Source organism: Sciurus carolinensis, chromosome 3 (genome assembly GCF_902686445.1).
Source record: "Sciurus carolinensis chromosome 3, mSciCar1.2, whole genome shotgun sequence".
NCBI lineage: Eukaryota > Metazoa > Chordata > Mammalia > Rodentia > Sciuridae > Sciurus > Sciurus carolinensis.
This window is the reverse complement of record NC_062215.1, coordinates 164,848,486-164,861,147: the sequence shown is the minus strand read 5'-3', so window position 1 is coordinate 164,861,147 and position 12,662 is coordinate 164,848,486. Positions and strand designations below refer to the sequence as shown.

Genomic DNA, 12,662 nt, shown 5'->3' with positions numbered 1-12,662 from the left:
ACACGGGCCTGGAGGTCAGCTTTCCTCCATTTGAACAGTGGTGTGTTGGGCATACCCATGGGGCAGTCCTTGTTTGCCCTGTGCTTCTAGGTGACTGGCAGTCTCCAAGGTGTTTCACAAGCCCCTACCCAAGACTAGCCTCTTTCGCAGATCAAGAGGCTGCAGCATGGTACTGGCCCAGGTGATGCATCCTTGTAAGTGGTGGAGTTGAGACCAGACCCAGCAGCTTGACCTCTTTGCTGCCTTTCCTCCCAGGTCTTGGGCAGCTGTTTTGTGCCCTTTGTCCTTGGGAATAACTTTCATGTGGTGCAGGACTAAGGTTAGGCCCTATGGAGGTGATTCTATGGCACATCCAACGGTGGTGCCAGGAAGACCTCTGTATCTGGGGGCGGGGGTGGGATACTTCTTTCTGTCCCATCTCAGTTTCCAGGTGCCTCCCCTATTAGGGTATTCCTGGCATTCCTTCTCCCAGGAGCCCTCACCTGTGTGCCATAGGTGGCCTTGGACATGGTGGTAGACACAGAGCCATAGGAGTCAGGGCCGCTTACCCATGCAGAGGCTCAGTTTCACAGAGCAAACACCATCTGAGTGGGGAGTGAAGGGAGCAGCCAGCACACGAGCCCCTGCTGTCCGTCCACTCTGCCAGGGTGCAACTCCAATGTCCTCAACATCTCAAAGTGGAAGCAGGGAAGACAGCCATTTTTGCAAACTTCTGGCAGACTTTTTGAGGATAGAGGCTTGAAATCCCTCTTTCAGAGCAGGCTACTTCTTTACTTTGAGAAAAATACATCATAAGCCCTTTGGCTATTTAAGTTGAAGCTAAGAGCCTCTCCTGGAATGCAGAGAGGCAAGTCACAGTGCCCTACAGGATAATACCAAGGTGCTTGTCCCACGGCTAAGCCGGGAGGGTAGCCGGCTCTCTCCTCCCTAGACCTGATGGCTTGGGGCCTGAGGCCAGCATGGTAGGACTCATGCTATTCCAGGCACCCCAGCTCACACCTCTGCTGTGAGACAGGGAACCTGCTGAGGGGCTTAGCATGTGTCCTAGGCTTCCTGCTGTTCTCGTGCTTCCAGTCTTAAGTCTTAACTTAGTCTGGTCCTAAATGTGCTGTGGCATATTGTTGGGTGGCTCCCTCAAAAGAGGAACATCTGCTATGGGGGAAAATTGACTGTGGGACCCAAATAGGAAAAGACCAAGAAGGTAAGCAATTCTCAGGGTTCAACCACAAACTTGGGGAGGGCAACATGTCAGAGAGGAGACCTGGCAAGGCTTGCACCTCCAGCCCTTTGGGCAAAAAGGAGGTGTGAGGCCTGAGGCCATTTGTCCCACAGGGTCCCTCGTGAGCCACCTAGGAAAGAAGGAACACAGCACACTACCAAGCTCTCAAAACAGCTTTATTGACTTCCAGTTTCCCTCCTGACTTGAGCTCAGCCCAGCTGGCTTTGATAGGTCTCTGAGGCTCAGTGCTACGGGGGCTGATGACACCCCACTCCATCAGTCCCCTCCCTGGCCTTGGGCTCCCCAGGCAGGGAGGAGGAGAGGCAGCTTGTCTGTGATGTTGGACAGAAAGAATGGGCAGCAGGGTCAGAGGCCAAAGAAAGCCATTCAAGCAGCAGCATGCCTGGCGTTCCTGTCACGCCGCAAGGGTGGCCTCCCCTTCCAAGCTCTGCCAGCCCACGCCCATCAGCCTTCCAGGGCCAAGCCCTGCTTCCTCAGTCTGCTGCCCCCCTGGCTTGTTCCTCAGACCCCAGTCTGCCTGCAGAAAAAGAACCTCTCTCAGACCTTGCAGGTCCTTGACCTGCCCACTCCAACCCCAGGGCCAGCAAGGTGTCAGGGGAACTGAGGCTCAGGTCATTCCCCCTTCATCCACATTCTAGCCACCCTGCCAAGAACAAATCAAAAGACAAGATTTCCCGGTCTAGAGCAAGTGACAAGCCGGCCATGCCGGAACTACATATCCCAAGAAGCACAGCTCTATAACCTTGCACCACGTGCCACTTCTCCCAGCTAGGTTTATCAGACAGGTGGTCGGTGCATTGCATTCTGGGACTCGTAGTCCCCAAGAGACAGCAGCAAACACTCAGGTTAGAGTTCACAGGCTAAGACTACTGATGCCTCCCACCCGGTCCCCACCCACCACCCAGGCCCCCGTTCTACACTTGGCATGGGTGAGGGAGAGGAATGGAGTGTCCCCTCCCAATGCTTGGGGGAGGGTGCTGTCCTGTTGGAACTGTGCAGCGACTGTGGATCCCGGACATCCAGCTCAGAACACATCTGGGGAGAGAGTGGGGGCGGGTAACAGGAGAGAGGGTCAGCAGCAAGCTGTGGAGGATGGAGCTGAGCATGCACACCTGGGCTGGCCCTGTGGCCTTTCCCTGAGCCCTGATGCATGTTGGGAAAGTAGTATGGGATCCAGTCCCCACCTAGGCCTCCCCCTGGGTCACCCTGGCCCTATCCCACCTCTCCAGGGTTAGCCAGCCTCACCTCTGCCTAGTCCCAGGGCCGGGGCAGGCTGAGGCAGCAAGAGGAAGGGAGGAGGAGTGGACTCCGGTTCCGAATCTGGATGGCTGAGAGGCTCCCGCCCCACCCCGCTAGCCTCCCCTAGCAGGAGGGGAGACCTCAGAAGACCTCATGGCCCCACTGGCCCCAGCATCTTCCTGGGCACACTGAGGCTTCTTGGGGAAGGAAGGAGAAGGGAGTCCTAGCCAGACGGCAGTGAAAGCAAGCGATGTGGCCCGCAGGGAGTTGCAGAGAGCAGAGTGGGAGAAAGGAGAGCAGCACCAGAAGGGAAGCACAGACACAGTCAGAGCTCAATACTGCACAGAAATCAGCGGGGGCTGCAGCTGGACCCACAGGGCGCAGATGCTGCTCAGCCTGCACTGCTGCCCAGGGCAGCTGTCAACTCGGGCTCAGAGCACCCCAGGCCAAGTCCTCCTTCCTTGAAACAATTGGCAACATAGGTGACAGAAAACCTGGCACAAAAGGCCCAACCAAACTACTAATGCCACTCAGAAACTCCCCATCCAGCAAGTGCATCTGGGCTCGTCCTCAGCCCTTCCACAGCCCTGATGCCCCGACCCTGGGCTTCACCCAGGGACCTATCAGCCCCAGGCTGAGCACAATAAATTCCAAATCCACACCAGAGTGCAGCAGGCCTGGGAGGGAAACATGGAGGGACATGGGCTGCTGTAACTCAGGCCATGCTCCACTCAGCTTTCCTGACAGCCAGTCGGACCCCAAGTCAAGACCTGAGTCAACTCAAGCTGGGCCTGGTGTTCAGAGGATGAGGCAGCGAGAAGCCTTCTCTTCTGGGGATGGGCTACGTTTGGTTGCCTCACCCCTTGCACCCTCATGGGTCCCCCCCATGCCCAGATCTTGGTGCTGGACCTTGGGCTGCCCCTGCCGTCGTTGCTGCACCCCCCGCCCACCTGCCGGTTTCTGCCCAGATGCTTCCATCTCTGACAGGCTGTAGGCCATGGCAAGCTGCAGGTCCTCATCATCCTCAGAGAGGTCACTATCAGAGGGACGTGAGGCAGGGGTTGGCCGGACCTGCATGCCCCCCAACCTGGAGGTGACTGACTGCTGCTGCTCCCGACGGCTCAGCTCCAAGCCCAGTGCCAAGTCATCCGGGACACCTGCAAGAGTCACAATCATCATGAGGCTCCAGACTCAGGTCCATCTCTTCACACAAGTGAGGGCCCAGACTACTTACAGCCTCACTCTGGAACTGGCCTGCATGCATCAGCCCTTAGGGTAGTGGTTATGAGCAAGGGAGGTTTTCAGCTCCACCAGGTCACAGCTCTGTCACCTTGGGAAAACTCTGTAACTTCCCTGTGCCTCTCTTCCTCAGTTATGTAATGGGAATGATAACCATGCCTACATATGCAAATTGTTCCAGTGATTGATTAAGACAACCTATGTAAAGTACTCAGCACACAGTGCTTAGCATCACAAGCAAGCAAGGTTAGCAATGGGGTTACAATCCTGGGGGAGCTGGGTATGGTGATGTCTGCTCTGGGAATCCCACATCCTGCTTTTGGTTCCTGGTTTATTTTATCCCTCGCTTGACAGGAAGGAGTCTTGCACCAAGGGCTACTTGGAAGTTGGGGTCATTAACCATGCTGTGACTTAGTCTCTTCAAATAAAACTGGGCAAATACTACCTGCTGTGCTTGTCCTCCTGGATGCTTTAAGAATACAGGAGATACTATATACATGCAAATGCTTTAAAAATTGTAAAGTGCTCTGCAAATGTAAGGCACCCCACTAATGTGATGGTGATTAGCTGGGTCTCAGATCTGTTTACTACCCCTGTGGTCATCTCTGATTCTGAGAATCTGGTCTATGACTGAAATTAGGGCCCAGGCCCCACAGGAATTCAGAGAGGAGTCAATGTGGGGAGGGGGCTGCAGGGGCCAAAGCTGAGCTTCCGACCAGGGACTGGTTAGTGGAGCCACCCCTCACCGTTGATGGAGACTGACTTCAGCTGCCCGTCCTCCTCCACTTCTACCCGCTCCTGCCCATTCTCCATGATTCTGGGAGAAACAGCACAATTCAGTGACTGGTAGAGACTCTGGTCACCACAGTGGACGGGGCACACTTTCTGTTTGTACACAGCTCCCACCTCTACCCCTCAACCTCAGACCTCTCCACCCACATGGCCCTATCAGGAGCTCTCACCTGCGTGTCGTGATACGGTGTCCTTGAACAAAAGTGGTGGACGTGGAAACAGAGCGAAAAGCACCAGCCCCAGGACTGAAGGAGAAAGACGAGGAGGAGAAGTCTGGCATTGGGATGAAGGAGGCAGAGTAGAGGCTGTTAGGGGGAGGCTGTGCACTGACCACCACAAACACCAAAGGCCAGGAACCTCAGGCCTTCCACAGAGCTGTCCAGAGGCAGGGCTCTACATATAGGGCACAGGCTTGGAAAAGTGACAAGTTGATGCGGGGATTCCAGGGCTTGGAGCTTCCAAAAGTGGGAAGGGGCAACACTTACCAGAGTGCCCAGGAAAGGAGGAAGAGAAGGTAAAGAAGGGGCCTGAGGGTCGAGAGCCTCGACTCTGAAGCTCTGAGAAAGGGCCCAGGTCATCTGCAACAAAGAAAGCAGAGCAACAGTCACTGGCGAGCAGATTTCCCCCCAAAATGTATGAACTTTGCTTATAAGTTTAGAAATAAAAATTGCTAAGTAACTGGATACATTTCTGATTTTTTGCTGTTTTGGTTGGACTTCTTCACAAAATAAATTCCTTTTTAAGGTAGTAAATGAAAATGCTCGCTGGTTAGTTCTGTTCACAATAAAGAAGGAAGTGGGAAACAGCAGGAAGGACAGATGGCTACTTCCACGTATATAGACAAGTAAGAATGATGTGATGACAGGCGGGAACAGCAGGGAGTCCTGGCTTTGTCATTTGTGGTATGAGTCTTAAGCAAGCTATCTGTGCCTCAGTTTATCAATTTTTCTCTCTTTCTTTGTAGTTTATCCATCTTTAAATGGAGATTAAAATTACTCACCTCTAACGTGGTTCAGAAGAGGACTGGGGGATGTAAAATACTTGACAGTAATCATTCAAAAACTAGTATATGGTGTTATGTGTAATGCTACTATTATTGTCACATGATGCATTGAGTCTTGCTCTCATGGCTGTTATTATGGAAGTCCAACAATGTGCTATTGTTGTTGTCATTTAATAAGGCCAGTCTGTAAAGTGTCACTAGTGGGTCACGTGGGTTCTGGCATGTGTGAGGTTCTGTCCCAGCCCTCACTGGACACAGGCCCACTGCACAAAATCTTCTGCCTGTGGAATTCAGCTTCCCTCTCAGCCTCCTGCCTAAGGGCCTTCCAGCTGATGGGGGTCAGCCCTGAAAGACGACGCTGAGCCATTCTGAGCACATCTGAGTCCACTCACCAAAGAGCTCTGAAAAAGGGTCTCCACTCCCGAAGAACTCCCGGAAGACTTCCTCAGGGCTTCGGAAGGTGAAGGTGAAGCCAGGCCCACCACCTCCGGTTTCTGCCCGAGAAGGGCCAGTTGCTGGAGGAGAGGCAGCATGAGGAAGAGGCTTAAGGTGTGTCTCACCTCAAGCCAGAGGTGCCACCTAAGGCATGGCCAGGAATCTCAGAGAAAGCATCCATGGCAGGAGTCTGCCCTCCCCCTTCCTCCCTGACCCACTTCCAACCCCAGACCCCGCCTACCTGCCCCAGTCAGCCCTTCTCGGCCATAGCGGTCGTAGATCTCCCGCTTATGCTCTGAAAAAAAGAGACCTGATCACTTCTCCCTCCCTCTGGGATGATGGCCTACCCTCCCAGGCTAGCATGGCCCTCAGAAGATCGCCCAGAGACAGAAGCTTGGGAGAGCAGGGTGTAGCAGGGTGTCCAGGAGACACAGGCTGTGGGTTTTAGCAGCAACTCAGCTCTTCACACAGCTGGCTCCTCATCTGTAAAATGGACAACAGCAACTACCTCCTAGGGTTTTTGCAAGGATTAAATGAAATAATCCATGTAAACTGTTTAGCACAATACTTGATACATAACAAGTGTTCAGTAAATGTTGGCTGGGGGCTGGGGGTATAGCTTAGTGGTAAAGCGCTTGCCTAGCATGTGTGAGACCCTGGGTTCAATCCTCAGCACTGCACAAAATAAAAAATAAATGTCAGTTAATTATCACTATGTTATTATTAGTCAGGGTTTGCCAAAGGATCAACTTCCTCAGAGAGACCTTCTGAGACCACCATAACACAGGTGCCCATTGTTCCCTATCACATCACCCTGCTATTCTACTTTGAAATGCTCTTCACAGGCTATAACTCTGTGATTAGTATCTATCTTCACTGACCCTCAGGACAAGGGCAATGCCTGCTTGTCCACTCCAGTACCTAATTAATGGCTGTCACTGTAAAAATCCAATCAATAGTTTTCGAATAAATGAATAAAGGACAGATTCGGGGCCATGGGGACAGCTCAATTGTTGAGTACTTGCCTAGCATGTGCAAGGACCTGGGTTTGATCCCCGGCACCACAAAACAAAACAAAAAAGACAGACCTCGACTCATATTCCAGCTCTGTGTGATCTTGAGCAAGTTTTTTCACCTCTCTCAGTCAACTTGCCTGCAAGATGGGGGTAAGAACACCTGCCTCACAGGTTGCCTGAGAGGACCCATGGAAATTATCAAGGCCTGGTGCGGATGGGCTCACACACATTGGTCACCTGCCCCACTCCCTTCCCTGGTCAGGATGCATGCCACTCTCCAGACTCTGGGGAGGAGACAAAGTTCTTCCTATAGAAGGGGGCACTTAAATGCCAAGTTAGAAAAAAGCATGGAGACAGGTGGCAGAGGCATAGCTCTGGGAAGGAATTTGACCGGCATGAGTAGAGGGAGGGGTTGTGCTGGGCCCTGTCCTGACCCAGTGCCTTACTGTCGGACAGCACTTCATAGGCCTCAGCCACCTCCTTAAATTTCCTCTCAGCAAACTCCTTATTATCCGGGTTCTTGTCTGGGTGCCACTGTAGAGCCTTCCTGCGATACCTGCAGGAAATGGGAGCAAGGGGAGGGTCAGGCTCTTCCCACCAGGGAAATGAACCAGCCATTCATTCTCCCTTGGCCCACCACTGTCCTTTCACAACTTGTAACCCAGTCCACCCCAGCTGCTGAGGCTGCTCTGTTGCCATCTTTTCCTGGAGCTCTCCTCTCTCCCTTCTGTGCCAGAGCTGGGACCACATGATGAGCAGACAATGCCAGAGTGAGAATGCCCCCACCCTGACCCTAACTGGACCAGCACCAAGGAGCACTGACCCTCCTCCTACAGCCTGGGCATCTTTGAGCTGCATGTTGAGAAAGCCCACATCTAGGGGAGGGGAGTGGAAGGGAGCAAAGGGGAGGGCACTGGAGAAAGAACCACAGTGCGGCTCCCAACACAACTTGGTCTTTCTCTGGACTTCCTCCTTCTATTCTTCCAGGGGTCTCCTTGCTCCCTGCGGGAGTCACTCTGAAGGGCCCCGTGGGGCTGGGGGGAGGGGCAGGGAGCGGGAGGTTTTCTGATGCACAGCGGAGGCACTTACGCCTTCTTGATGTCATCAGCGGTTGCACTTCGCGGCACATCTAGAATCTCGTAGTAGGATGCCATGGCAACTCGTCAGTCGTCAGGCAGGCCTCTCCGGGCTGCAGGAGAGAAGGAGTCAGGCAGAAGGAACCAGCAGCCCCTCCCTGTGGCGGAGACCCCTGGGGGGGCGGGAGGCTCTCGGAGGTGACAGCGGAGCCCGCGGGGCGGTGCTTGCAGTCGGCAGCGAGACTCCTTCCGCAGCCTTATCTGCCCCCGCAGGCCGGTGCCCAGGGCTATCTGGATGCGCAGGCCCGGGAAGCCCTATCGGAGCCCCCTAACTTCAGCACCCTGGGTCGGGCCCCAGCCTGACGCGGGCCCGGCCGCACCTCGGTGCCGGAGTCCCGCCCCAGCCCCCCGCCGGGAACCGTCTGGCACGGGCAGCGCGGCTCGCGGCTTGCGGCTGCTGCGTAGGACGCACCCGGCCCAGCTGTGCGACAAGCATGCGTCAGCTGCACGGAAACTACTAGAGACCGGGAGAAGGCCAGCTCCACCCGTCACACAGAGGGGAGGGCGGCTGCAGGGGCTGCTGGGAGATGGGGGCGGAGCTGGCTATTTTGGGCTTGCACCCGGGCTACGTCATCCCCAGGTGCGACCTGGGAAGCTGAGGCCAGCGCCATCCATCCAGGCGTGACGCACTTGCGCAAACAGGCAGAAGCAGCCAACGAACAAGGTCCCTGGCTCTGGTCCCTCTGTCGCTCGGCTATAAACTCTATGATCCATGGGTACCCCTCCGGAGGTCAAGGCTACCTCCAGGACTCACCGACTCCCCTCTGGTCCTAACTCCTCCCCGTCTTCAGATTCCTTTTCCTGTCCCTGGCCCTCAAAAGAAGCTGCCCTAACTTCCTTGAGTAGGCAGGTAGGTCAGACCTGCCTTTCAGAACGTCTCGCGCCTTTTCCCTCAGCAAGTTTGTCAGAGCCACAGATTAGCATTTATTGGTTTGCTTATTTGATTCGCAGTCACTTCCCCCTCTAGAATGTAAATTCCACAGGGCAGGGATTGTGTCCTTTTTTTCACTAGTATGTAGGGCAGTAGTCAGTGTTCCAAAATATCCGTTGGATAATTAAATAACCAGCAGATGCAAATCCCTTGGTGACAGTTTGACACATTTGGGAGTGGTGCGGTTACAGGAGACAGTAAAAGGAAACTCCCCAGATTCAAGGTTTTTCTTCTCAAATGGATCCTGGAATAGGCCTGTTCCACCTCAGAATGACTCCTGGGTTCAGGCCTTATGAGAGAGTTAAAAGAACCTTCCTGAAATGGCTCCTACTAGATCCTATGCAGTCAATCCACATAGTTGAGTATCTTCTACATACTAGATGCAGCCAGGATTTATAAAGAAGAACGTGGGGACTGGAGCAGAGCTCCGTGGTAGAGCATTTACCCAGCATGCATGAGGCCCTGAGTTCCATATCCAGCATTGCAAAAAAAGAAACGGAGGCAGGAGAGGAAAAGAGAAGAAAGACTACAACTTGATATACTAGCAGCCCATCCCCAGGGCTTTGGAAGCAGACCTGGGTTTGCAACCTGGCACTGCTCTGTGACTTAGGGAAACTTCTGAGGGCTCACTTTTTTCTCTTTAAATGTAGGTAATGCCTAGGGTTGTTTGAAAGTCAAATGGGGCATGGTACATATTAGATATTATTAGTACAACCATCTCTGGCATCGCAGTTGGCTCAAGGAGTAACTGTTAATGAGTCCAGAAAAGTGTTTCAGGATGGGTGACCTGGAAATGCTTCATCAATGCTTGAGCCAGACATAAGGGAAGAAGATGTCATGCATTTGTTCAGTTTTCCTGGCTGTCCACCATCAGAACCTCCTGCTTACATTTGGGGAATCCCCGTCTACATTTGGGGAATTTCCATTGCATGGGCCTTGCCACATGGCCCTCTGCCACTAAAGCGCCCAGCTTGCTCCCACAGACTTCCCAGCTCTAAGGGTGGGAAGGGCAGGCAAAAGACATAAGGTCTGCCAATCAGGTGCTGCAACTGGGACTTTAAATCTGGAACAAGTCACCAAGAAGCAGGTGTGGGTAATTGACAACCCATTTCTGTGTGGTGGTGGCTGCCATGGGGACTGCAGTGGCCTCTAGTGTCTGGAAAAGAAAATGTCGGCATCAATACCTTTTGTAAGGGAGGCGTGGTCACTGAAGTTAGTGGAGGGAACAAGGGTCTCCTATACAGGCTGCCAAGCTTCCCCAGGTGCCTGCCTGTTTGCTGAGCCTTGTTTTCCAGCTCTTGTAATGATTCTGTGTGCTACTACATTTTCAGGGATAAGGTGGGAGAGTGTTGTTGTTTTGTTGCTTTTATAAATTTACCAGAGTTCCCATCTGCTGTTTACAATAGAAGTCTTGAGTGACCCAAAGACTGAGGACTTAGATTTTGTATAAGAGCAAGGCTAGGTCACTGGAAAATCTTCCAAGTCATTGCCTTTATCTTTCTTTCTTCTCTCATCTGAACAGACATTTGCCTAGCACCTTCCGTATATGTGAGATTGTAGTAAGGGTAGAAATTCAGAAGGTTTCAGTTTCAGTCCCTGTTCTCAGGGAGATGAAAATCTAGTTGGAACATAAGACAAAGGATGTAAACAAATGACAACCAAGAGAAATTATATTAAATGCATCTGGCAAACAAAAGGCTAATTTCCTTTATCCACAAATTCAAAAATTAATAAGAAAAAAACAACACAATTTTTTTTTTTCAGTGGTGGGGATGGAACCCAGGGCCTGACACATGCTAAGCAAGGGTTCTACCCCTGAGCTGCATCCCAGCCTCCACCGTAATTTCAAAAGTGGGAAAAGGGCACAGGCATCTCACAGAAGATGAAGCACTAGCTTCTAAACACATGAAAAATGCTCAATCTCATTTATAACAAAAGAATTATAAGCAAAAGCTGCAGCTGGTGGTAAAGGCCTGTAATTGCAGGGGCTCCAGAGACTGAGGCAGGAGGATCATAAGTTCAAAGCCAGCCTCAGCAACTTAGCAAGTTTTTAAACAATGCAGCCAGACCTTGTGTTAAAATAAAATACAATAAAAGTGATGGGTATGTGGCTCAGTGGCTAAGCACCCCTGGGTTCAATCCCTGGTACCAGAATAAATAAATAAATAAATAAATAAATAAATAAATAAATAAAAACTGCAACAAAATACCTTATTTCATCTGTTTTGTTTTTGTGGTACTAGGGCCCAGGGGCAGTCTACCACTAAGTATGTCCTCCACCCTTTTTATTATTTTTTTAAATTTTGAGATAGGGTCTTGCTAGGTTGCAGAAGCCAGTCTTCAATTTGAATCTTCCTGCCTCAGCCTTCAGAGTTGCTGGGATTATAGGCAAGTACTACCACATCTGGCTACTTCACTTACTGAATGATTGGCAAGGATCAAAGAGTATAAATACATTGTATGAGCAAGGCACAGATGTTCTCATACCTTGGTAGTGGGAGAGCAGGTAATTTGGTATAATTTCTGTTAAGCTTATTTTTTTTTCATTTTTACTTTGTGGTGCTGGGAATTGAACCCAAGGTCTTGTGCATGCTAGGCAGGTGCTTTAATCACTGAGCCATGTCCCCAGGCCTTGGTATAATTTCTAAAGAGCAGTATGGGGTAACAACATTAAATGTGCATGGCCTTTGATCCAGCAACTCCAATTCTAAGAATTTATGGTTGTATATAGGTGAAAAGAAGTATGGTTGCAGCATTCTTTTTAATAGGAAAAGATTAGAAATAACCTAAACACTTATTATTAGCAGACTGTTTAGAGTGACAGTGGTAAACTGTTCGATGAAATATTTTCAAAAGAATGACACATCACTACGTGTACTGATAAAGACCATCTTCCAGATTGTTAAATGAAAAAACAAGGTGTAGAACACAATGTGTATTAAATGTGCATACACACATATGAGATGTATGTAGATGTCTCTAAAAGAAAACACTAACAAAAAAATTAACAGTGGTGGCTGCCAAGAGGGGAACAAGACAAAGGAGATTGATTTTGGCACTTTGCAGATTTCTTTGGTACCTTTTGCATCCTGAAGCATGAACACATAAGGACTGTTCAAATACATATAAAAATTTTTAAAACCTAGTTTGGGAACTAGGACATGAACAAGAAGCCACATGCTGCTCTACAAGGCAGCCCATACCAAGTGCCAAATGAGTGATGGAGACAGACAGTAGGGGCTGGGAGAATCCAGAGGAGGGGAGGGCCTGGGAGCTGGAAGGTTCTGGATGGCTGCGACCTAAACTGGAAGGAATAGCAACACTGAGAGGAGCAGGGGAAGGTGGCGCTCTAGAAGGGAATGGTGAGAATGCAGCTCCAGAGGCACACATATCCCTGACGCAGCAGAGGTGAGGGAAGAAATTTGGTGGGTGGAATCCAACTCTGGGAAGCTGCCTCTCGTGTCTATCTGCAGGAGGTAATTGTACCCTATCCTTAGAAGCATCAGGGATGAAAGCATTCCCTTGCATTGAGGGAGTCCCCAGGAGCCAGGCTGGGTGGCCCTCCCAGCTGCCACCTCCCAATACCACACCCAGTCCAACCCAGGCTTGCCAGTGCGTGCCAGCAGGCGTA

General features: G+C 51.3%; 1 protein-coding gene across 4 annotated transcripts; it reads right to left on the bottom strand.

Moving 5' to 3' along the window:
- Nucleotides 1-1,379: 1,379 nt before the first annotated feature.
- Nucleotides 1,380-8,615, bottom strand: Dnajb2 (DnaJ heat shock protein family (Hsp40) member B2). 4 transcript variants are annotated; one of them, XR_007107885.1, is made up of 10 exons: nt 8,513-8,615; nt 8,054-8,153; nt 7,411-7,520; nt 6,190-6,243; nt 5,906-6,028; nt 4,996-5,088; nt 4,681-4,783; nt 4,465-4,535; nt 2,486-3,636; nt 1,380-2,275 (listed from the first exon to the last, which is right to left on the bottom strand). XR_007107885.1 is itself a non-coding variant. In XM_047546842.1 (10 exons), exons 2-10 carry the CDS (start codon nt 8,116-8,118, stop codon nt 2,265-2,267), a joined length of 849 nt encoding a protein of 282 aa, XP_047402798.1. In that variant the 5' UTR covers nt 8,119-8,153; nt 8,513-8,615; the 3' UTR covers nt 1,380-2,264. The 4 variants fall into 4 exon arrangements, 3 of the variants coding, with proteins under 3 accessions (XP_047402798.1, XP_047402795.1, XP_047402797.1); XM_047546842.1 differs by having other exon boundaries at nt 3,430-3,636; nt 7,399-7,520; XM_047546839.1 differs by having other exon boundaries at nt 1,380-3,636.
- Nucleotides 8,616-12,662: the final 4,047 nt, after the last annotated feature.

Coding starts and splice junctions, on each gene's coding strand:
- Dnajb2 (XM_047546839.1), bottom strand. CDS start 8,118: ATGGCATCCTACTACGAGATTCTAGATGTGCCGCGAAGTGCAACCGCT. Junction 6,029..6,189: donor AGAAGGGCTGACTGGGGCAG/GTAGGCGGGGTC, acceptor CCTCTCCTCCAG/CAACTGGCCCTTCTCGGGCA. Junction 3,637..4,464: donor GAAGTCAGTCTCCATCAACG/GTGAGGGGTGGC, acceptor TGACTCTTGCAG/GTGTCCCGGATGACTTGGCA.